This window comes from Rhinolophus hipposideros (assembly GCF_964194185.1).
Source record: "Rhinolophus hipposideros genome assembly, chromosome: 21".
NCBI classification, from domain to species: domain Eukaryota; kingdom Metazoa; phylum Chordata; class Mammalia; order Chiroptera; family Rhinolophidae; genus Rhinolophus; species Rhinolophus hipposideros.
Window position 1 is genome coordinate 18,302,027 of NC_138067.1, and position 24,341 is coordinate 18,326,367.

General features: G+C 49.8%; 4 protein-coding genes across 17 annotated transcripts in view; 2 read left to right on the plus strand and 2 right to left on the minus strand.

Annotated features, from left to right (window-relative positions):
- Positions 1-1,248: 1,248 nt before the first annotated feature.
- Positions 1,249-13,512, plus strand: HAS3 (hyaluronan synthase 3; the record flags this gene model as incomplete). 2 transcript variants are annotated; one of them, XM_081031019.1, is made up of 4 exons in its annotated part: positions 1,249-1,306; positions 5,004-5,639; positions 8,505-8,606; positions 9,356-12,673. In XM_081031019.1, exons 2-4 carry the CDS (start codon positions 5,004-5,006, stop codon positions 10,277-10,279), a joined length of 1,662 nt encoding a protein of 553 aa, XP_080887145.1. In that variant the 5' UTR covers positions 1,249-1,306. The 2 variants fall into 2 exon arrangements, with proteins under 2 accessions (XP_080887145.1, XP_080887146.1); XM_081031020.1 differs by lacking the exons at positions 1,249-1,306; positions 9,356-12,673 and adding an exon at positions 13,405-13,512 and having other exon boundaries at positions 4,886-5,639.
- Positions 13,085-23,539, minus strand: CHTF8 (chromosome transmission fidelity factor 8; the record flags this gene model as incomplete). 2 transcript variants are annotated; one of them, XM_081031023.1, is made up of 4 exons in its annotated part: positions 23,463-23,539; positions 16,515-16,572; positions 16,137-16,254; positions 13,085-15,748 (listed from the first exon to the last, which is right to left on the minus strand). In XM_081031023.1, the coding sequence occupies exons 2-4, from the start codon at positions 16,535-16,537 to the stop codon at positions 15,524-15,526; spliced, it is 366 nt and encodes a 121-aa protein (XP_080887149.1). In that variant the 5' UTR covers positions 16,538-16,572; positions 23,463-23,539. The 2 variants fall into 2 exon arrangements, with proteins under 2 accessions (XP_080887149.1, XP_080887150.1); XM_081031024.1 differs by lacking the exon at positions 23,463-23,539 and adding an exon at positions 23,071-23,195 and having other exon boundaries at positions 15,524-15,748.
- DERPC (DERPC proline and glycine rich nuclear protein) lies at positions 13,905-15,527 on the minus strand (the record flags this gene model as incomplete). Its single annotated transcript, XM_081031022.1, has 1 exon — positions 13,905-15,527. One exon carries the CDS (start codon positions 15,525-15,527, stop codon positions 13,905-13,907), a length of 1,623 nt encoding a protein of 540 aa, XP_080887148.1.
- The window catches only part of UTP4 (UTP4 small subunit processome component), a gene marked incomplete at its 5' end in the record, with an annotated part of 28,318 nt that continues 27,444 nt past the window's right edge, over positions 23,468-24,341 (plus strand). For 3 of the 12 annotated variants that reach the window (XM_081031017.1, XM_081031012.1, XM_081031015.1), the window contains one exon: positions 23,637-23,779. Coding sequence is in view for 1 of the 12 variants with exons in the window: in XM_081031007.1 (XP_080887133.1) it covers positions 23,468-23,648 (181 nt within the window). Of the gene's footprint in view, positions 23,938-24,341 lie in introns of all 12 variants that reach the window. The other 9 variants (XM_081031016.1, XM_081031011.1, XM_081031010.1 and 6 more) reach the window with 7 other exon arrangements.

Genomic DNA, 24,341 nt, shown 5'->3' on the forward strand with positions numbered 1-24,341 from the left:
GGCCTAGCTCTGGGAGACCATAATGCAGTCAAGACAAGGCATCTGTCATTAACACTGATGTCTGAACTTCCTGTCACCAAGTGTCACATCCTGGAGGAATGGGCATGTAGAATCCACAGCATCGGCAAGCGGAATCCATTCTCTAGTTGAGGTTAACTGGAGCAAACTTTTATTGGGCACTTACTCTCAGCCAATCTCTTTAATCCTTGTAGCACCCCTGGAAAGTAGCTCCTCAGTCCCATTTCTGAGATGAAGACATTGAGGTTAGTGCCACATAGCTGGTGGCAGAACTGGCTGTCTGCCTCCAGAGCCGTCCTCTTACCCAGGGGCTTCTCTCTCTGCCTGCACATTATTAGCTCTTGTTAGGGCTAGTCTTAAATTCAAAACACATTGCCATTGTAGATTCAATACTAGTTTTAAAAAGCACATAATAAAGAATGCTTAAACCATGTAGCACACTAGTGATGATTTTTTTTCAAGTAAAAGCATGAAATGATTTGATTTCTGTAATGCAAGATGGGAGTGGGTGGAGTAGGTATGCCAGGGGTCTTTACTTACCTGGAGGACCTAGGAATGAGCTCCATGGCCCAGGGTGAGTGAAGGTGGTAGGTAGGCAGGTCTGAGACTCTCAGACTTCTGAGAGGAGCAGCTTGTAGACTGCCACTCAGGTTCCTATACATTTGTGGCAGCTTGGAAAGAAATGATGGAATTATTTCAGGTGTGCTTGGAGGATATGTAAACTTATTTCTAGTCTTTAATTATAATTCATCTTCAACTTTTCCCGAGATTGAGAAACTCAGTGTGTTCAGCTGGTTTTAAACTTCCTTCCTCTGCTAACAGCTCCTCACCTCTCCCCAGCCCCATCCCACCTCATCTAAGTCTAGCACCAGCTTTTAGGGACCGGGAAACCAGTGGTGAGAAGGTCAGTCGGGAATTTAGGAGGTCATGGATGTCGGAAATAAAGGTGTAAAAAGGGGGAGGAGGAATTGGTTTTGGCTTTAAGACACTGGAACTTCCAAGGTTCCTGCAAACCATTTGCAGCTTTTGCAAACAGCCTTAAAGCCATCAGCGCCCCACTGCGGAATTCAATGCTAAGCTTGGAATAATTGTTAACACCTTCTTTGACCAGCCTTTTATATTTGACAATTATTCTCTTCTACGCCTTTTTTTTTTTTTTTTTTTTTTTTTTTTTTTGCCGGCAGGAAGGTTCTGCTGTCTTGGGTTTAGGCTGTACCCCATACAGCGAACAGCCCCCTCGCGTGCAGAAGTCGGGGGACGATTTCTACCGACTCACTCGCCTTGCAGGGTGAGTAGATTTCCAGGCTTAGAAAGAGGGGCACGGGGGGCGGGGGGGGGGCGGAGAGTAACAATTGGGAAGGCACTGCGGTTATATTGAAAGTTAACTGCTTCAGATTCTAGGTTTAGCAGTGACAGTCTCCATCTGGGCCCCTGGCCACGAGGAGAGCGCGGAGGAGCTCGGCCTTTGGACGGGTGGAGGGTTGTTCAGTTTCCGAGGGCGCACAGACTGCGAGTCTCTGCGGACCGGAGGAGCCGCGTCCACGCGGAATCCGGCGTCCTGCCGAGCGCCGGCCGCATGGAGCTCCCTCCGCCCGAGCCGAGAAGGGGGTGCTCCCTCACGGCCCTCGGGGGAGCCCTCCCACTCTACCCAACTTTGCTGGCCCCAGGGCCGGTGGAGGGCGCCTCTCCCGGCGAGGACGCGCTCGGTACTTAAAGGCGGCTCTGCGGGGCCGGCGCTCGTCAGTCGGGCGCGCGGCGGCGGCGGTGCACCCGGGAGCGAGGTACGGCGGCGGCGAGGAGCGGGAGGAGGGGCATGGAGCCGCCGCGGGCCTGCTGAGTACCCGAGCGCGGGCGACCGGCGGCACGGTGAGCCCGGGCCCCGCCGGCCGCTTTGGAGGGGCGGGCCGCGCGGGGGCTGCGCAGAGGACGCGGGCGCGCCGGGTCCAGGGGTGCCCCGCAGACCCCAACCGGCTCCCCGGGCCGTGCGGGCGCCGTATCCAGCGCCGGGAGGCGGGCTGAGGGCTGCGGCATCTCTAGGCTTCCCGGCGACGGGTCCTGCGGCCCCCTCCCCACTGACCCCTCCTCCCTTTCTTCCTCCATCCTCTCCTCCTCCAGCCTCTCCTCCCTTCCTCCCTTGCGGCTCCTGTTTTGTGAATGGATTAGGAGGCAGACGACCGTGCGGGGTACGAGGCTGGCCGGAGTCTCTCCCTCCCCCATGCCCGCCTGCGGGTTCGCACCTGTCCTGGCACCGAGATGCTCTGCGCCCCGGTTCCTGCGGGTCAGCCGGGCCACGGCTGCACGTATCCGCGGGCCTGGGCTCCCCTTCCCTCTCCGGCTTGGAGGGGGCAGGACGGCGGCCGGGAGCAAAGGAAAGAGCCCCCGCCCCGCGCACAAGTTACCATCTCGAAGCGTGTGGGCCCCGCAGCAGGGCACACCTGTCAGCTGGAGAGGCTGCATACTGGGCAGCCACGCAAAGTTTCGGGGGTGGATTGGCTGTGTGCGTCCTTGGTTGGGGGTTTTCTTCTGTCGTCTGGTGGAGGCGGTCTTAGAGATCGCCCCTAACCTGGTGCCCTTGAAGCCGGGTGCGCATTAACCTACCGGGGCCGACCTCCCGTGAATCTCTTCTGAGTGAAGGGGGGCGGGGACGAGAGGCGGTCTAGGCTCCCCTCCGCTGGCTTGGCGTTACACGGCCCCCCTCTCTGGGCAAGGGCACTTCAGCCAGAGCCCGCACCAGCGCCTGATGGTTCGTGTGGTCCCCGACTGCGGGACCTTCTTGGTCTTCGGTGTTGTAGGGGGTGCTGGGGTAGTGCCTTCAATTACTGCGCCGGGTGTGGGGCTCCCGCCTGGGTAAGGTGGGAGACGGCGACACCGGGGATGGCGCCTTTGTCTTCAGGCACACTTTGCCAAGGTAGCTGGGGCCCTGGGGAGATGAACGGGGCCTGGTCCGACTGATTCCGTGGGTTTTCCGTTCTTTCCCGGCTGAGTCGTGGGAAACCCGCACGTGGGTGTGGCCGGCACCGCCTTCGCCAGAAGGCGAGACTCAGGCGGGAGTTAGAAGCGTGGCGAGTGCCTTCCTGGCTGCATTAACCTGGTGGGCACCGCCTCTCGCACTGCACCGAGGCGGGGCGCCAGAGCCCGGCAGGTTGCTGGGCTGGCCTGGGCGCCCTTTCCCAGATCGCAGGTGGGCAGCGGTGCCCGCAACGCCCCCTCTAGAGGGGAATGGGGGCGCTCCTGGAGTGGGTGCGTGGTCTGGGGATTTCTGGGCCGCAGGCGCGTGCCAGGAGGGCGTGCGGGCAGGCGGGGGAGACCAGGGAGGGCTGGGAGTCCTGCAGAGGAAGCACGCGGCAGGCTCCCCGGGATAGCAGGGCAGAGCTCCCGGAGGCCACGCTTCCCGGAGAGGCAAGGCTGCTGCCAACAGCACTTTCAGGGCTGAAGCTACTGGAATGGAGCTGCTGCCTGAATCTCAGGATTTAGGCAGTGACTGCGTGTTCCCCTGGCAAGAACATGTTGTGTTGCTGTGGGCTTCAGGGGTTGGCTTCAGTAAGACCTAAAGTTGGAGCAAGCTTGGAAGTGAGACCTCATTGTCTGTAGAGGATGAGTGGTAATAATGGGGTTCTCCAGATCAGACCCTCCCCCTCCACAATCACCCTTCCCACTGGGGTGGTCCTTCATGGCTGGAACTGCTTCCATTTTCAGGAAAACGATTTACCTGAGACCTGTGGAGCAAGAAACTATTAGCATCCCGTTAGGGGGGATACCAAGTCTCAGAGAACTTGGACAAAGTCAGGCAGCCAGGAGGTGGTAGAGCCATGGTCTCAAGCATAAATCTTTGGTGCCTGGTCCTAAGCTCTTTTCATTAAAACAGCTGTTTCCAACAGGGGAGATGCTACTGTGTTTCCCCGAAAATAAGACCTAACCCGACAGTCATAAGACCGGGTCTTATATTAAGTTTTGCTCCAAAAGACGCATTACAGCTGATTGTCCGGCTAGGTCTTATTTTCGGGGGAAACAGGGTAGGAGCCCTGACTCAATTGCAAACAAAATCTGGCAGCTTTTGCAGGCAAGGCGAGGCGAGGCAGGGGGACGAGCACAGAGTTCTTGCGGGCACTAGGACCAAGTGGATGGGGCTTCCCAGGCAGCCACCCCTCCCAGCAGCTGCAGTGTGGCTGCAGTTCCCTCTGGTGCCCTGAGCACCCGGCTTCCACCAGAGCTGTCCACACCCCAGCTCTCATTTCCCCTTTTTTCCCTGGTCTGCCTTTCCCGGTGGCTTTCCCGCCTCTCAAGTAAATGAGAAAAAGGTGAGAAAGCAGAGAACATAGAAAAACTTTCTCTTATTAATTTTGCTCTTTTGAGAAAGGGAAGCTGTTTCCTTTTTTCCCCTGGCACCTCTGTATGTTTCCTGTTGTTTCTCCTCTTTTCCTCCCCCACTTTTTTCATGGGCCTCATTGGTGGCTGTGCTTTGCTGGCAAATATTCCCCTCCCAGAGAGCAATCCCCTACGGGTACAGCGCAGGTAGAATCTTGGCCACTGGCTGCCTCCCTCTCCCTGACCCCTCATGTGCTGGGAGGGGCCTCAGGTTCCCCCCTACTGATGCTTGCCTACAAGAGTTTTGGGTCAGGCAGATCCCAGTTCCGCCATTCACCAGCTAGTTATCACATAGCTCTCTCAGGCTTTGGTTTGTCTAACAATAATAAATGCTACTTGAAGTGCTTTACTAAAATATGTAACCAGTGTGACCCTCAAAAAGGCTACAAGGTTAATGCTGCCATCCACATTTTACAGATGAATTAGCTAAGGGACTGTCAGATAGATAGTAAGTGGCAGGGCTGGGATCTGAACTCCAGTAGTCTGGCTTCTGAGGTAATAACAGTCATGCTCAGCAGTGGACATGGTTTTTTAGTGGGTCATTTTCCCAGTTCTGGGCCAGGCTCACAGAAAATGCACCCACTCCCACTGACGGGAGATCTCCTGCCTTCTCCCGCCAGATGCCGGTGCAGCTGACGACAGCCCTGCGTGTGGTGGGCACCAGCCTGTTTGCCTTGGCAGTGCTGGGTGGCATCCTGGCAGCTTACGTGACAGGCTACCAGTTCATCCACACAGAAAAGCACTACCTGTCCTTCGGCCTGTACGGTGCCATCCTGGGCCTGCACCTGCTCATCCAGAGCCTGTTTGCCTTCCTGGAGCACCGGCGCATGAGGCGGGCAGGCCGGCCACTGAAGCTGCCCTCCCCGTCGCGGCGCTCCGTGGCGCTCTGCATCGCGGCATACCAGGAGGACCCCGGCTACTTGCGCAAGTGCCTGCGCTCAGCCCAGCGGATTGCCTTCCCCAACCTCAAGGTGGTCATGGTGGTGGACGGCAATCGCCAGGAGGACTCCTACATGCTGGACATCTTCCATGAGGTGCTGGGCGGCACTGAGCAAGCCGGCTTCTTTGTGTGGCGTAGCAACTTCCATGAGGCGGGTGAGGGGGAGACGGAGGCCAGCCTGCAGGATGGCATGGCCCGCGTGCGGGACGTGGTGCAGGCCAGCACCTTCTCGTGCATCATGCAGAAGTGGGGAGGCAAGCGAGAGGTCATGTACACGGCCTTCAAGGCCCTGGGCGAGTCGGTGGACTACATTCAGGTAAGGGGGCCTCCCTACGAGTGCGCCGACGTGTCCGGCCTGCCGGGCACATCCTCCTCCAGGAGTTTCAGGACCTGCCTAGATCCCTTCCGTCATGTACATCCCTTCTCTGCACGTAAGGCAACAGGCATAGTGGTTCTGAACAGCAGTTCTGGGGGTTAAAAAGACCTGAGATGGAATCCCAGTTCTGCTCTTAGCTCTGTGACTTGGGGCAGGTCTCTGGACTTGTGTCCTAATAATAGCAAACATTGTATAGCATTTGCTTCATACCAGGCACTGTTATAGGTACTTCATATATATTAGTACCTTTAATTTTCATAATACTCCTAGGATATAAGTACTATTATCCTCTCCATTCATGGAAGGCGAACCTGAAGCACAGGACTAAGTAACTTGCCTGACGTCACTCAGTGGTGAGGTGCAGAGGCAGGATTTGAGCCCTGGCAGCCTGTCTTGCACCTTGTTCTTACGCACTGGCCACACGGGGTTGAGCCTCTTCATGGAGAAGCATGGAGAGTGCAAAAGCACTCAAATACTGTTTTAGTTATGGGCCGAAAAGTCCTCCTCTTCCCAGCGTCCAATTTGTGTCTGTGAGGTGGAGGGACCCAAGTGCAAACCATCTTGCAGCTTGATTCTGCAGCAGTCTCAGCAGGGTCAGGACCCTGAACGGACCCTGCCTAACTTTGAGTCAAAGTGGGGGTGGGGAGGTCATTGACACCCATCTGGAAATTTTATTAGGTTGAAAAGGTTAATATAGCTCCAGTTTTCACAGTAACAAATCCTAGAGAGAACTGATTAAAGCTTCATGCATTTCAGTACTAAGTAGAAACGGATACCCTGGACCCCAGATTTCTAGTCCAGCACCCACACTGCACTGCTCATTCCTGTTTCTGCCCTTCTCTGTACTTGCCAGAGGGTTTTGCCCATCCCTTGAATGGATAGCGGCTGTGGTGGTAGCCGACCTGGGTGCTAACTCAGCCTCGTTGAGTACTCCAGTTTGTTTTTTTTCTAGACTGTACCCACCTAAAATTCACTTTTTGTTTTTGGCTTTTTCCCAAGTTGACTCCTTGCATGAGCATTGGTACGTTTATTTTTTTCTCTCTCTAGGCCCAAGGACCTCAGCCTTGTAGGGAGGGATGTGATGCAGTTGATTCTGTAGCTCACTTTGGGTCAAAGGGCCTTTGAAACTTTCCTGGGGTCTCAGAAGCCTTACAAAAAGCCCTTGAGCCCTGGCACATCAAGCCACAGTGACTGTCATCCATTCCCTTGCGGCACAGGATCCCCCAAACCTGCTCCTCTACACATCTTCCTTTCCTGATCATTTCCTTTGTGTTCTGTGGATCAGCAACTAGGCTCATACACGGGAGGCAGCCTTTCTCCTTAGGGCTCTGGGATCACTGCCTGGGCAGCCCTGCTGGGATTTCTGCCTGTCTTCCAAAGGCCTTGCTGAGGGTGTGTGGGTTTCTCGCTCTGTGGGAGCTAACCAACCCTGTCCCAGGCAGTGGGGAAACCCAAGCAGCCTAGAGCTCTAACTTCCCTAGGTGCTCAGCTAGAAAAGACCTCCCTGGAGAGAAGGAAGCTGAGCAGCATGAAGAATGGGCTGGGGTCAAGGCAAGAAGTAGCCATGAGACGAGCAGCACTGGGAAGCTTGGCTTGTAGGCTGAAGAGGCCCTGGGTGTCTGGCCCTGGGGTTCCTGCGATCTTCCCAGCCTGGGCTGGGATGTAAGAATGTGTCGGTGAGGAGATAGGAGGGAGCAGGTATGTGCTCTACCTTGTTTCCCATCAGCCTTCTGCTGCTTGTCTCTGGCCACCATGTCTTCCAACATTGAGAGCTGGGTACGTTGGAGTGGGGTGGGGACACCCCCTTCCTGCAGGCTAATGGGCTTTCATTCAGCACCTTCAATAAAAGGATTCTGGGCTTTTGCAGAACTGGCTGTGGGCTCATCTGTGGATACTGTTCTTGACTCTGTCAGGAGTCAGGAAACCAATTCCCCTGCCCGATGGTTATCTGGGATCTTTGTACCATCTCAGTAATTTTCTAGAAATCAGAAAAGGAAACATAAGTGTTCATAGCCCAGGTTCAGTAATGGGGCTACCTGTTAGATTCAAACCATCAGCCTCACTAGGAAAGGAGGACTGGTGGGCAGGATTTGATCCAGGCTTTGGAGGCAGCTGCTTCCAGAGCCTCCATGCCCATCCAGAGTATAATCCGAGAACAGCCCGTGGCCATACGGTGCCCTGATCTGATACTTGGCCAAGGGAGCACTGAGGGCCTGGCAGCCGTGTGTGTGTGTGTGTGTGGGGGTGTGTGCAGGCACTATGACTAGGTAGATACATCCTCCACTTGGGCTGTGGGTCATCCAGGAGGCGAGAGGCTGAAACAGGGAAGGCCCCATTGTTAATATCCTATAGGACAGCTTTGGGCAGTAACCTCTGGCAAGAGCCATTACTTGACCTTCTGAGGAGTGTCTGCTGGCCCTGGTCTAGACACACTGTGCCTGTCATCTGACTTCAATGACTTGTTCCTTCTTTCTTCCCAAGGACCCAAAGAGACCATTCTGAGACCATTTCTCAGGAGCCTGGCTCCATAGGAGCTAAAGACTTGTCCAGTTCTAAACATTTCTCCCTTTCCACGACCAGCGCTGAGTCTCCTGGATCTTTCTTTCAGCCTTGTGACTGTCAAGCCTGGTATCTGAACTCTCCTTTTCCTTACTATACTTTGTTATTAATCTCACCAGTACGGCATAGATCTCTTCCTAGTGGCTGGAATGAATCACGTAAAAGGGAGTTATATCTGTCAGGCAGTGGGGGTGGGGGTAAGGGGTGGGTAGGTCAGAGTGGGCTGACAGCGGATTCCCTTTACAGGTGTGTGACTCTGACACTGTACTGGATCCAGCCTGCACCATCGAGATGCTTCGAGTCCTAGAGGAGGACCCCCAAGTAGGGGGAGTCGGGGGAGATGTCCAAGTAAGAAGTAACCAAACATTCCTGGGGACAGGGGTCTGGACTTTCTGCTTCCTAATCCAATTGGATATGCCTGGGAAATGGGCATCTTGACTTCCTAGTGTTTGCGGGGGAGGTGGGCGGTGTTCCTCCTTGATAGTTTCACTGGTACCAAAGGGCTCACTTGCTACCCAAACCCTTTCCTGCCTGTTTTCAATGTGAAGGGGAAAGAATTAGTTTAACAGGTGTAGAGAGCCTGTGCGGTCATTAATCGTGCAGGGCACTTCCTTTCTGTTAGTGCAGTGAGCACCTCCAAAGTCAGACCCTTGCTCTTAAGTAAGTTGTGCTCAGGAGCTCTGGGCAGTATGGTGAGAGCACGTGGCCATGTCTTCCCCCAGAGGGTACTGCTGGCAACATGCCATGTCTTCCCAAGCAGCTTTCCAACTGAAGGGTCAGGACAAGTGGCTGGAGTGTCGCTGTGCATCTTTCTCAAGGCATTTTCTCTGCCACTGTCATAGGCTGCCCTGAGATGGAAGGTGGCTTTGACTGCTAGACTAACTTCACTAGGACGATCAGTGCAGATGACAGTGGATAGTGACTGAGTGTGGCGGGCTCCTCTGAGCCTCAGGTTTCTGGCTGAGCAAGGACTGGTGGTCAGGAACTTAAGCAATGGGCTGCAGAGCTCAGCATAGGGAGGCCTTGCAGTCTCCGGGGTGTCTCCTGGGGCTCGTGGCCGCAGGTGAGGAGGCCCAGCATCTATGGTTCCCTTACAGATACTCAACAAGTATGAGTCGTGGATCTCCTTCCTGAGCAGTGTGCGGTACTGGATGGCCTTCAACGTGGAGCGGGCCTGCCAGTCCTACTTCGGCTGTGTGCAGTGTATTAGTGGGCCCTTGGGCATGTACCGCAACAGCCTCCTCCAGCAATTCCTCGAAGATTGGTACCACCAGAAGTTCCTAGGCAGCAAGTGCAGCTTTGGGGATGACCGGCACCTCACCAACCGAGTCCTGAGCCTCGGCTACAGGACTAAGTATACAGCACGCTCCAAGTGCCTCACCGAGACCCCCACCAAGTACCTCCGGTGGCTCAACCAGCAGACCCGCTGGAGCAAGTCTTACTTCCGGGAGTGGCTCTACAACTCTCTGTGGTTCCATAAGCACCACCTCTGGATGACCTACGAATCAGTGGTCACGGGTTTCTTCCCCTTCTTCCTCATTGCCACAGTCATACAGCTTTTCTACCGTGGCCGCATCTGGAACATTCTCCTCTTCCTGCTGACAGTGCAGCTGGTGGGCATCATCAAGGCCACCTACGCCTGCTTCCTTCGGGGCAATGCAGAGATGATCTTCATGTCCCTCTACTCCCTGCTCTACATGTCCAGCCTCCTGCCAGCCAAGATCTTCGCCATTGCTACCATCAACAAGTCCGGCTGGGGCACCTCGGGCCGCAAAACCATCGTGGTGAACTTCATCGGCCTCATCCCGGTGTCCATCTGGGTGGCGGTCCTCCTGGGGGGACTGGCGTACACTGCGTATTGCCAGGATCTATTCAGTGAGACGGAGCTAGCCTTCCTTGTCTCTGGCGCCGTCCTGTACGGCTGCTACTGGGTGGCCCTCCTCATGCTGTATCTGGCCATTATCGCCCGGCGATGTGGGAAGAAGACAGAGCAGTACAGCTTAGCTTTTGCTGAGGTGTGACGTAACCCTCAAGCAGAGCGGGAGAAGTGCAATGGGTAAGGGAGGGAAGGGGAGTGGAAGAGAGAAGATGGGGTGGGAGGGACGAGGGAATGCTGTTTTAGTTTCTTAATGGTCCAAAGGACAAATGTGAAGTGCAAAGGACGGTAACTGTTTATGGCCTGGGACAGTTCTGCTTAGAGGAGGCAACACCCATGCCAGCTCAGGGAGCTGGAGGAGACATGTTTTCAGGCTGTCCACTGTATGGTGGCCTCTGGGAGATTCCACTTCCTGCCCCAGGATCCAGAGGGAACTCAGAAGTGTGCTAAACCAAACAATAAGTTCCTTTCAGTGGCAACTTCTGATAGGTAAGTGAGCAATGCCAGCTTATGGGAAGGGGTTCTCTTAGCCCATCTGAGTGCAACCAGAGGTGGTGGGAGAATCTGAGATCTGGGCCAGCTAGTAACGTATCCCCCCTCAATCCAGTATCAATGCAATAAGATTGTGCCTGAGATACAAGGCCCAGAAGCCTGAGCTCTGGGCATCAGAAAACAGGGTCCAGGAATGGTGCTTTATTATGTGGTATACCCCATTCCACATCTCCACATCCCAAGGATAAGCCAACCTAGCAGGGAGTTAGCACTGAACTGCTTTTAAGTGTGTATATATGTTAAAAAGGAGTTTGCCATGAGGAACAAAGATTGGTGCTGGTGCTAAAGGCCATGGGTTATATGGAGGCTTTGGGCTCAACGTATTCCACCTGGAAACTGCCCAGACATCTAGCTTAGCCTGTGATCTCTGCTGGGGAGATAACATGTTTTGGTCATCTACCAGGAAGATTAAACCCCAACACGCGTAGAAAGGAAGTGAAGGCTCGGGTATTTCAACTTGTATACTCGTAAATTCCTCTCTCAACTTCAGCTCTGAGTCCTAAGTTAGCCTCCTCACTTGGCTTTCTTTAAGGTGACATAATCACCTCTTTCGCCCTCCACCTCATCGGGTAAGTTTTTCAAGGTGGCCAGTGAGGCAGACAGAGCCTGGACTACTCACAGGCACCTCTGTAATAGGCAAGCCTGCCCTCAGCATATGGGGGAGAAGCTATAAAGAGCCTCTGACCAAACTGGCTGCCATCTTCGAAGTGCTTGGGCCAGATTCCTTGGCAGCTGGGTAGCATGCCAAGCTACAATTCTTGACAGTCTAATGGAAAGTTTTTCAGTGTTCTTAAGTGAACCCTGAAATCCAAGCTAGTCATCTGTGAGACTGTTCATTCTCCTCAGTGGCTTCTCCGAGAATTCTTACAGCCAAGCTGTGGATAGTCACTACTATACTTGCTTCTTTCCAGAAACCAAACTAGAAGATGGAATTGGTTCCTAAGTCCTAAGGTTCTTGCTTTCTCTCAGGCTTTTTGGGGCTGTTTTATTTCCCTCTGCTTTTTGGGGGGAATAAGGAGAGGACATTTTCTAGACATCTGCAATCCATAGACTGTTCTCAGCTCTTGGGTTTGAAACCTGGATCTTGACTGTGCCTCTGACTTAAGGGTTGCTTGCTGGTGTGTGCTCTCTCTCCAAACGTCCATTCTCAGAGAAGGTCCAGCTAACCCCTCAGAACCGGCACTAAGGTAGACAGGAGTTGAGCAGCAAGCCTCTAGTTGCCCAGGTGCTTCCTAAAGAGGAACAGTGTGCTCTGAGCCACAGATTGGCAAACCCTGGTGCTTTCATTTCCTTCATCTCCCATGAACTCAAGGGTTTTCCAAGTGCAGCCAACACTGCTGCATCACACAGACCTCGAGCTTCTGACAAGATTGCTGGTTGGTGTCGGGCCCAATCATGAAGGCTGGGAAGAGCAGCAGGCATTTGCTAAAGGCAGTTGTTCCAGGCTCTTCCGTGTTTCCGTGTTTTTGCTGGCCGAGAAGTAATCTATTTTGAGCACTACAATGGAGGAAATCCGGTCAGCCAATTGCAGAGCTCAGACTTCACTAAGGTCTTGTTTTTCTTCAGCTTTTACTTGAAGGTTAATATAGGATGGACTCCCAGATGGAAAACTCTTGGCTGTCCTACCATCAGCTCTGCCTTGGACTGTGGTTATCAACTTTCCTCAGATCAAGAGCAGGCAGGTACAAGTAGTGGGCTCACAACGTTTGACCTCGACTGGTTTTTCTAAGTTATTTTGTACATTTTTCAGCAGTGAAACCAAACTGGGTCTTCAGCTTTATCCCCGTTTCTTGCAAGGGAAGAGCCTTTATACAACTGGACACATTTTGGTTTTTCCTCATTGAGAATTTTAACTGTCTTTTGTATTATTTCTATGATAATTTGTAAACATATTTATTTTTATCTGCTTTTTCTTTTTTAACTTTTCAGGTCAAATTTTTTATACTGCACTTATTTGTCAAAATAAAGATTCTCATACAGTGCTGGTATCTCTGAGCTACTTCCTCCCTCTTTGTAATTAATGAAAGCTAGCTCTTTATTCCAGTTTCAAAAGCAGCACTTGAGTAGAAATAGTTAAGGGAATTCCAGTGGAACTCAGAAGCAGGATAAGTTGTCACAGCTGCCTCTGGACCTGGGGAATACAGTAGGCCTACTCTGATGATAACTGTATACCTACCAATGGTGGCTTGGCTTTTATTGTAGAGGGTGGTCAGGGTCTTTGGGGAAATTACTGGCAGATGAGTGAGCTAATGCTAAAAAATCAAAGCTTGCTTCCTCCTTGAGTGAAAGCATTTTATCTGGCAGATAATGTAGGATTGTGGCCAAGCTGAAACAATGAAAAGCAGTGGGTAAACTTCCTTCTCTGTGGAACAGGTAACAAAATGGAGTGACATCAGCAGCCCTCTCATCCCATTTATTAAAGAAACAGTAAGAAAAGATACAATGCAGGAAAAACACCAACCATCCTTTCGCGTCAGGCTGAACAAAGCACAGTGATTTCTCCCCTTCACTCCCCCCACCCCCACCCTAATTCCCATCCACATCAGTTTAAATTTTGAGGTTCTTTGATTGGGAGTCAGTGGAGAGGGAGGTGGATGAGCTGTAGAGCCTTGATTCTGGTCGTAAGTCCGGGAAATGGAAGTTGCAGGACCAGTCAAGCAGAAATTGTATTTGATGGGTCTCTGAAGTGGTTGCCCACCTCCCTGTTCTGTGTTCAAGCCCCTAGGGAACCGTACGGCAGTAGAGGATGACCAGGTCCAAGCTGCCCAGGTCACAGTTGCTGAAGCATGGTCCGTTCACCAATGCAACATTTCTAGAGAGCTGTGAGCTGATTCTCCAGTGGTGAGCAGGGGACTACATATGAATTGGGACCTGCAAGCCAATGTATCCCTGAGGAAAAGTCCACAAGAACAATTCAAGAAACTAGTAAGAAACAAGGGCCAGAAAGCTGTGGGGCAAGCCCAGGTGGCTTCTAGAAGGCTGGAGATCCTTTCTCTCAAGGCCAGGACCATTCCCACCTGCCGTAGTCCATGTCCCACAAAAATACATTTCACCTTCAATCAAGAAAGAAGCAGAGGAAAAAGATGGCTCATTTGAACTTGAGCCCCAGCTATGTACTTCAGACTGTAGCTCCATAGCTACCCTTTTACCTAAAACACAGCCTCTGCTCAGAACCACGATGCCTGGAAATCAAAGTGGTCCTGGAGAGAAAATGCTGTTTAAGGGGGTAACATTCCATTTGGGTACATTGCAGCCATTGGACCCCCTGGTCTGGGGAAAGCAGCTGGGTTTGTGCCAGGAAGGCTCCCCATTCTAGGAAATGGGACCAAAGTCTTGCCTACAGGGCCATTCATCCTTGGTAAGGAAGCTGGGTTTAGACCCAGAGTCCCAGTTGGCCTTGCAAAAGGAGCTGGGTTGATACCCACAGGGCCTGCTGGGGAAGAGCCAAGGGGCCCAGGAGCTGACCTGGGAAAAGTAACCTGACCAGGGCCTAATGGGCCAGTAGACCTTGGGAAGGGAGCTGGATTTGGACCCTGTATGCTAGTGGCCCTTGGGAAGTTAGCTGGGCTGGATCCTAGCTGTCCAGAGGCTCTTGGGAAAATTGCTGAATTTGAGCCCTGGAGGCCCACAGACCTCTGGAAAGTAGCTGGGTTTGAAGCCAATGTACCAGAAGACTGAGAGTAGGCAGCTGGGTTCAGTCCGCCTGAACCTGTCCCCCTTGGAAAGGGATTAGTATTCACCCCCATTGGGCCAGCTGGCCTTGGAAAATGAGCTGAATTAGGGCCTATGGGGCCAGGAGCCCTTGACATGGAAGATGGACTTGGCCCAGGAAGGCTCATTACCCGAGAGCCAGGACCCGAGTTTGGGCCTATGGGGCCAGGTATTCTTGCCATGGAAGATGGGCTTGTGCCCATGTTTCCAGAAGCCTGTGAGAAAGAAGCTGAATTTGCTCCTAAAAGACCTGCTGCTCTTAGAATGGGGGCAAGATCTAGGCCTTGAGGTCCTGCCATTCTTAAGTTAAGACCAGATCCTGTTCCCAAGAGGCCACCTGCTCTGGTGTCCAGGTTAGGGCCTGGGCCCAGGCCACCTGCCCTTGGGTTGGGCCCAAGGCCTGGGCCCAGGCCACCTGCCCTTGGGTTAGGCCCAAGGCTGGGGCCTGGAAACATACCTGACCTTGGGGCAGGGTTTGTACCTATGAAGCCTGATCTCAGATTGGGACTTGGTCCAGGGCCCAGGCCAACGGGTCTAGTACTGGGAGGACCATTCCCAGAAGGCAACAAGATACCTGCTCTCAGGTTGGCTCCTGATCCAGGGCCTAAGGGGCCACCACCTCTGGAGTCAGGACCTGTTCCCAGAAGACCACCTGCCCTTGAGCTGGACATAGGACCTGGTCCTGGGAGACCCCCTATTCTTGGGTTAGACAGAGGCCCTGGACCTGAAAGAGCCCCTGCTCTAGGGTTTAGAGCTGGCCCTGGCCCTGGGCCTAAGAGGCCACCTGGCCTTGGAAAAGAAACTGCACCTGTGCCAGTGGGATTCATCCCCCTTGGAAAAGAAGCCATGCTTGGGTCACGAGCACCAGCAGGGAAAGGTGCTGGATTTGAAGCCAATGAGCCTGATGAAGTTGGAAAAGGAGATGGGTTCCTTGGAAATGGGGCCAGATTTCCACCAAGAGAACCGGTTGCCATAAGGAAGGAATCCGAGTTCATGCTCAGTGGGTGGCCCGTGTTTAGAACAGGACCCCCTTGTGGTCCCAGGGAACTGTCGAACCGTCCTCGAGGTGGCAGTGGAGCACGAGTCCAAGGAGTTGGCCGCTCTCTAGGGAAAATCCGGGGTTCTTTCATACTTTCTTAGGGACGTTGGTGATGATGGGCTTGGGGCGAGTTTTGAAAAGGATCTTGTTTTTGATGAGTGCTGTCACCAAGTACCGGGTGCCAGTCTTGCAGCCTGGCTCATCACAGTCCTGCTCCCTAGGAGTGTGTTTGACAAGGACTGCGAAAGGTTTCTCCAGGTGGATGATTTTCCCATACAGGATGTGATGCCCCACGATCAGCACAGGGATTCCCTTTGGCAGAACAAGAATAAGACGCCTGAGGTTCAGGGCAAGGTCATAGACTCAGGTACTCCCTAGCGATGCTCGTGGCAGGCATGCTGGCACCTACACTCCCTGGTCTGAGTCTAACATTGCTGAGCATCCACGGAAGACAACCCACCCTTGTGTACTTTTTTGCCTAGGTAAGAGAATTTTCACTTTTAGGACTGTGACCTTTTGCGATTCCCCAAAGCTCAACTCCCCTGCTACTACAGAGGTGGGGGGAGAACAAACAGCTTAGCAGATTAGCTAGACCTTGATAACAAACCTGAGGGCAGTCCTCACTCTGGATCCTGGGAGCACCACCTTGGTGTACCTTGCTTTCCTGAGGCATTAGGCAGGGAAAAAAAAGCCCCCTCACCTCAGTGGTGTAATGTAGGTCTCCCAGGAGGTTTCCAGCTAATCCAGTGCTGTAGCGAGCCTCGATCTCCCCCTGTAGTTCCATCAGCACCCATTCTGCCAGGCCTCCAGCCCCAGCACTGCAAGCAAAGGGCTGGCGGTTACAATATTTTTGAGGGGTGAAGGATGAATAGTATCCTACACCACCATTCAAAGGCCCAAAGGAACTCTTTTGAGCACAAGTTCTTGGGAAACTGGGCAGTGCTACGCACTGAATTAGAGATTGAAATGCAAAGATTTGTGCAAGATGCACTTGAGGACCCTATTTCTTCCAAGAAAATATCAAACCTATATAGCCCTAATCAATCAAGCTAAATAAAAAGTCTCAAAATGTACTCACCTGGAAACAACAATTTGCACCATGAGCCTTCCGTCTTTAAAAAGCAACTGAAAATAAGCTGGAGAGGAAAAAAAAGATTTAGGATAATAATGCTAGCTAATGTTTACCACTTATTGTGTGCTATGTACTTTACTAGGTGCTTTAGATGCATTTTATTTCATTGCTCTAAACAAACTATAAATTTTAAAAAACTGATGTACATATAAAATTGCTTAAGATCATCAAGAATCAACTACAGTGTGAACAGTTAATAGGTATCACAACTGGGTTCAAGATCACATAGCTACTAGTTAAAGAACCAGGATTTGAACCCAAGACATACAGTGCACAGCCCAGGCTCTTGACCACTATGCTAACTTGCCTTTTTCAAGGATATTATTCTATTTTCCATTCTACGTCTTTCTAAAACAAAGCTAAGGAATTTTCAGATTTTCTTTCTTTCTTTGATGTAAATTTCATGTCTGCCGTTTTGCTTATCTGATATTTCAGGGTTCAAAGGACCTCCTTTAACTAAAAGCCAAGAAAACTGAAAAGTCCTTCAGACTTTAGTGACTAGGAGGCTGTTTTCTAATGTGAATCTCATCAAATGCTTTAACCACCTTTCACTTAAATACCCTAACACATGAATCAACTTTCATTTTATACAACAGCACCACCTGGTGGCAAGTTTGTGGTACTCTACAAGAATAGGTTAAAATGGGACATTTTTGTCTGAAACTGCCTGGACTTGTCTTTCTGGGAAGGATACATTCATGAGGGTTGAGTGGATAGGGGATTCTAAAGTACAGCTTCTGTATAAGTCTTTCCAGTGAATAGATGGAGCTTAGTGGAATGTTATTAGTCCAATATTTACCAACTGTACAGCAAGTTAACAGATATTGTAATTGTGCTCAAGCTTAGCAAATACCTGATTAAAAAGTTAAACAGGTTTCTTTAACGATCTGTTAATCGTCATTTTGGATCTCCAGGGAAAAGTATATTGCGAACAGCCTTATAGGACGGCAGAATCTCTATTCTTGAGCACTAAACACACTCTGGAAACACGAGGTTGGTCAATTCACTGGGCTTTAAATGTTAGGTTGCTGTAAAAGTAATGGCGGTTTTTGCAATTTGTAACCTTTTACACCGCAATTACTTTTGCACCAACCTAATATAAACGGCAGCTAGTATTTATTGAATTTTTACTACGAATCAGATGCTGTGCATATATATAGGTATCTCAATTGCCGTGACAACTCTATGAGACAAATACTTATCCCTATTTTGCAGATAAAGCTACTGAGAGAGACACTTGCTTGTATGTGGAACACACAACTACCATACAGGACTCCGCCACAGGTAGTATGTGGCAGAGCCAGCCTAAGAACCTAGACCATCTGACTTTATCTACACTCAAAGGACTACCTAATTCTGTCCTCCCAAAGGCAGCAGGCAGGCACTGCATACATGCAAGAGCTGGTCAGAAGGGCAACAGGGAATCAAGAGGGCATCCTCGAGTAAGCCAGACCTTTTGGAAGCAGCTCTGGAAGCAGCACCAGTTGTGGCAACACTTGAGAACAGGTAATACATACTAGTTCAGGAGGGCAAAGGTCATCTGACAGATAAGGAGGCCCTGCCATGACCATCCAAAGAACCACCAAAAGCATTTTAAAAATTCTAAGGTTTCTTGAAGAAGGAAGGATAACAATTTAAAATCAGAAGGCCTAAATTCAGGTTCCAGCCTGTAAGTATGGAACTCATTACTGTAACTGTCATCATACCTAAGTCACTTAATGACTATGGGGCTAACACCTCGATTACCTGACTCATTAAACTATTGTGAAGACATAATATATGCAAAAAATGCCTTAAATTCCTTAAGTTCTATTCAGATGAATACCTATTATTTTAGAGGATAAAATGAATAAATCTGTTATTTCCACAGTATAATTTTGACTATAATTTAGAGAACGGTAGGTGTATTTTAGTCATGAATCAAAAAAGGCTCAATAATTAGATGAAGTCATTGAGTTTCTAAAGGTTAATAAATGTATATAGATTAAGATGGGGTTCTTGTACATAAATTTTTAATGACTGATGATGCAGTCCAGTCTCCGTGATGTGTATAAGCTATAGTAAAACATAGGTGGTTTCAGAGAAGCGATGTGTTTAAACAGCTCATACACATTTTCTAGGTAAATCATGGCAGGGAAGGTCAATCTCTAAGGCCTCTGACCACGTCTGAGGCAGGCATGTGTGGACTGTTTATGAAAAGGGGATGCAGAAATATTTTCAGCGCATTCCTCACTTCCTGTCAAGTCTCCTGTTAGAACAGGAATTCAGAACAGTGGCCTAAGTGGGCCAAGGAAAATAGGTGCCTGGCAGCTGGGTCAGAGTAGCTGTACCCACATACTAATACTGGTACTTCAATGAGCACACCTATGTAGGAGGCCCTGCCTGAGTACAATTACTGATACTGGCAGACATCTACTAATAATGCTCCTGAAAATAAGAATTCTGTGGCCTACAGCCTCACCATTCTAATGAGAGTGAGGCTGCTAAACCCAGTGAGGCTGGTAAAAAAACTTGTGCTGGACCTACTGGGATACTGCAGATATGAATACAAATGAATTCATACCAGCTTGTAAGACTAGCTCATAGGAAGCCGTAAACTGACCTGGCTACACTTACGTTATATGAGGTCTACGCGTCTCTATCAAATTTAAAAATTTGTTAAGGGCTAAAGTAGGTAGGTATACCTGGTTACTTTACTGAGGACACCTGATGGATGGGACTGGGAATATGTATTTCACTTCGTGCGGACTTGACTAAAAAGGATATGAGAACGTGCAGCCTAGTCTGTCCTCATCCCCTTGAGAGTAGCCAGTTAATAGGAAAACAAAAAAGTGAAGTATAATACAAATCAAATCTATTAGTAATAATGAATACGATAATATTACAATGAATATTTTATGTATAATAAACAGATTTCTAAGTCTTCCATCAACACTTAAAGACAGCTAGAGCAATTTCTAAGTGTTTGTTCTACGATACTGCTTCTGTAGAAATTGCAGTTTTATCAAGAGCAGCATTTGAAGGCACAGTTTGATGAATATATCAAATCATAAAACTAAAAGGAGTTAATGGAAGAGCTCACCCAGCACCTATTTCTTTAAAGAGCCCTGAGTTTAATCCCAGAGTTGGCTAAGACTAACTTGTCTTTGGTTAAGAATAATTCCAAGTTGACAATGTAACTGTAGTGCCAGGGAGAAATTTCTGTAGTGTCACTTTTCAAAAGGATAAATTCATTAAATCCATGACTAGACTCTGGACTTGGGAGAAATAGGAAGATATGGGGAAAAACCCAAACCTCTTTGCCCTGCAATGAATTATTTTTATCAACCCCACTCATAAAAGGGGGAAACTTTTTCTACTCGGTTTTTCTGGACCTTCAGTAAAGCTAAATAAACAATACATAAGTTCTAGTAATATATTCCTAACTTAGGTGCCTTTCGCTCTGTAAAGGAATTTTTTTCATACATTTAAATCCTAATTATTTCCCTACTTAAAAAAACACACAAAGCAAGCCTTTTTGGGAAGCTTCAAAATTTCTAGAAATGTTCCTTATCTAAGCTCGCCCCAGATCATCCCAGTCTTAAGGCCTGGAGCTAGTTTGGAAGGCCTGGGTGAAGTTAAGATACTGTTACTTCTTCTCAGGAAAATGCTCCAGATGACTAAGACCCCTGAACAAACCAGAGCAGCAAAGGAACCGGCAGTCTCAGAACCAATCCAGATCCATAACGGGAACTCGAATCAAAACCCAAAAGGTTTGACTGGAATCAGAACAATCTGGGATACACCCTTATTATTTGGTTATCTCTACTTTGAAGTTAGTTACTATTTAAATTATTAAAAATATGAAAAATCAAAATGCCACAGTTTCTAAGAAAAAAGTCCAGGCAGAGCATTTTTACTATACAAAAAGCTTCATTTCTCACAAACTTTCATTTCTGAAATGAAAACAATCCTATGACATAGGCACTGTCTTAGCACTCCCATTTTACAGATGAGGAAAACAGGTTTAAGAGAAGCTCAATTAGTCACAAACCTAATAAATTGTAGAGCTGGAATGTGAACCCTAACCCCTCCACAATATGGCTTCTCTTGTAGTCCTCTCACAGATTGCTCTCCCCTACAGTACATCTACAGTAAAATTTGAAAATTCTACTTTAGCATCTTAAAATATCCTATAATCTGAATCCTATTATTCTTCTTGCTCCTTGACATTATTACTCTAGACAATGGTTTAAGGGCCAAAGTAGGTATACAGTATGTCTGTATGAGAACTTCTGATTGCTTTACTCCGTTAGTAAGGAACCTATGTGGCAAGTAACCTATGTGGAATATCTCATAACTTGCCACCAAAGTAGCTATTACCTCTGTGGGGCAGTCAGTTAAAACCCAACAATAGCCTGTTTATTATCATATCCAATTGATTTTAGCGGACATTCGTCACTGATTCAGTTTAATCAAAATTATCTTATCCTTTGGTTTCTGAATTGTTAAATGTTAAACTGTTAAAAAATGACTAAAGTCTTACGTCTTATACAGAACAGTGTGAGCAATGATCTTCATAATGGTAACTGCCCCCAAAATAAAATGTGGCAGAAGTGATATGTATCCAATTAAATAGAACACAGCTTTTACTGAAAAAAGGGGCTTTGATTCAATGGTTTAACGTAGCTACAAATAACTAAATTTTACTAGAGCTAAATGTGTTATAAATTGTTTTCATTAGAACCTTTCAATTCTTGTATTTTAAGCTTTTTTTCTTTAAGGGAATAAAGGCTTTAACTTTACAATTCTTAAAAAAAATTATTAAATACAGGACACAAAATATGTTTGCAACTTGCTAGGCCAACAATGAACATTTATTGAGCTCTGATTTGGTCCCAGGGACTATTCTGTGTGTTTAGGGATACAGGGAGAACTTAAGTTGTCAGATGTGGATTCTGTGATTATGCCACTTATCCTATGTGTGAGGGGGATAGTTTAACCTCAAGGTTCAGTCCCCACCAATAAATCAGGCATAAAGAAAGAACCTATTTCAAAGAGCTTTTGTGAGAATTAAATGAAGTTATAAATATAAAATCCTCAGCACAGTGCCTAACACATGGTAAGCCTTTAGGATCATGCTATTGATTACCTGGAGAAACATGGCTTTTTCTTTGTATTATGTCCAATAGAATGTCTTAATACTACACTGTATAATTATTTTAATGTTTATAGTGGAGTAAAACATTCTATAGAAGCAGCGGTCATCAGAATAAAATCAGATTTATCTAATAGAACAATTCAAACATGGCAGTCAGGGTTCACCAAACTGCTTCAGGAATTAAGTTCTGGAAGGTTTTTCCCCTAAACATGACTATTTCTCTGTATGCCTTTCCACCAAATGAACAATTCAGGAAAGTTTACATACAAATGAATACCGATTATTTTTATTAGCAGTGTTACTGTGGTTTTGTGACTCAAAGGGATGGTCTAAGTTGCAAAGGGGATCTTGTCTCGACAGCCTTATATCAAATGCTAAAATCCTGTTTCTAAATGAGAATCTTGCTTCCCTCCAAAAAGGGGCTATGGAGGGTAGGTGGAACTGAATGCTTCCAAACTTTTAATTAGCGAAGGGTGTGTTCGTAAACGTGTGTGGATACTATGCATACACGTGATACTTTCCCATCACATTTTAGGATTCCCATGATGGAGGGAATCAATTACTGGTATTTGTAGACAATGGGTGGAAAAGATGGCTTCAGTCGATCTGAGTTAGTCCAGTTTTCTCCATCTTCTCCTATTCTGCAGCCCCATCTCAAGTTTCTCCTCTAACGGGTATGGCACCCTGATTTTCCCCAAAGCCCCTTTCTTTCTAGCCCACCTTAAGGTCTCCTTCTATCCTGCATTCTCCTCCCACCAGCCCCCATCTTCACCCTCTCCCGAGCTCCCTCCCATCCCTTCAGTTTGAGCTACAAACACTTCCTATTTCTGGTCCCGCCCACAATCCTCTTCCCCAACCCCCTCCAAAATTACCCCCCCCCCCGACTCTCGCTAGGACCCTCTTACTATGCTGTTTCACCCGTTCTCCTACCTCCCAGGGAAATTATTCTGTACACTATCTTACTCCACACCCCCAACTCGAGTGATCTTCCAGACCGTTCACCCTCCTCCGAAAGATTACTCTTTAAACGTTTTCCCTCCACCATCCTCATTCTCCAAATCATTCCCTAATCCCCTTTATATTCTGAAGTACTCCGTTCCTTTAGGACCCCACCCCACTCTTCGCTCTTCTCTCACTCCGCCCACAAAAGAACCGGGATCACTCTCCAGACTGTCTCTTCCTTCCAACCACCCTCCAAAATTACTTCTCCCAGCAGCCTCCCCCCATTTAAAATGTTCCCTCGAACAAACCTCTCAATCCTAAGCGCCCCTCCAGAATCCTCTTTCCGGTTATTCCCGCTCCCGCAAGCCTCGCATGCTGGGATCCCTCCCCACTGGGGGATGAGCCCCTTTCCACACATACCTCGAAGATCCGGCCCGCGCCGCCCCCTTCTCCGTCCTCTGCCCGCGCTCGGCCATCCTTTCCGCCCTGCTCCGCTCCGCCCGCTCCCTTCCTTCCCTCCACCTTCCGTCTCCACACCGCTCCCTTCCCCCACAATTCCCGACCTTCCTACCCCCGGGGCCCCCCCTGGTTCGCCCCCACCTCTGCCCGGCCCTCCCTTCTCCCCTCCCCCTTCCTGGCCTCCCCTCCCCCGCCCGCCGCTCCCCGCCCCTCCGCTCGCCATTCTTGTCCCCGAGCCGCGCGCCCCGCCCGGCCCCAGCTCCCTGGCTTCCCGCTCCCTCGTACCCTCGCCCCCATCCCCGGCTTGGCCCTCGCTTCCCGCGGCCTCCCGCACCCCCCGCCCGCGGCCTGACCTGCAATGGCGGCCGCCGAGCGCGGGGCCGCGCGGCCAACGGGCGACAACCGAACCTCCCGCCGCCGTCGCCGCCGCTGCCGCGAGCACTGCCTGCGCACTTCCGGCCTTGCGCCGCGAGCACTTCCGGGGCAGAGCGCGCGCGCACGTGGGTCCGGGGCGGAGAGAGGCCCGCGCCGATCCGCCGGTGAGTTGGGGAAGGGGTGTGAAGAGCGGCTGCGGGAGAGGGAACTTTGAGGGGGTCCGGCCTGCTCTGGGTCGACGCCCGATGGAGCTCGCCGGTTCCCTGTGTCCAGGCCAGGAAGGGGCTACTAAGAGGTACCCTGACAGGGAAGGGGAGGCGGAGACCTTGTGCGTGCTTCAGACGCCCTTTTAGCCGGGCCGGGCCGAAAACACCGAATTCTGCCACAGCTTCTTCCTAACCTGAAAGGGGGACGAGTGAGGGGCGAACCAGACCCGGCCCCTACCGTTGCCGAGTGCGTTTGTTGGCGGCGGGGATGGGGTGGAAGGGGTAGTTGACAGATGCTAGACCATGTCCTCCATGAGGAGCTCAAGGTTCTGCCTGCCCTCAGCCCACCGACACTACCATAGTTTGAGTCTGTGGTTTGCAAACTTTGCCTGCACTAGAGTTAGGGAGAGGTGCTTGCTAAAATGTAGATTCCCGCCCCCAGGAGATTGGAATTTTGAAGCTGTGGAATAGGGCCTGGAATCCTGGATTTTTAAAAACCATTTTTCGAGGTGATTTTGATTCAGGAGTTCTGCAGACCTTATTTGGAGAAACTGATTTAGGCTGTCAGCATTTCTTGCCTCTTTAAAGTGGTCGTGATGTTAACCTCCTCTTCACCCTCCAAGAAGAAACCTCATACACAAAATAGAAAGG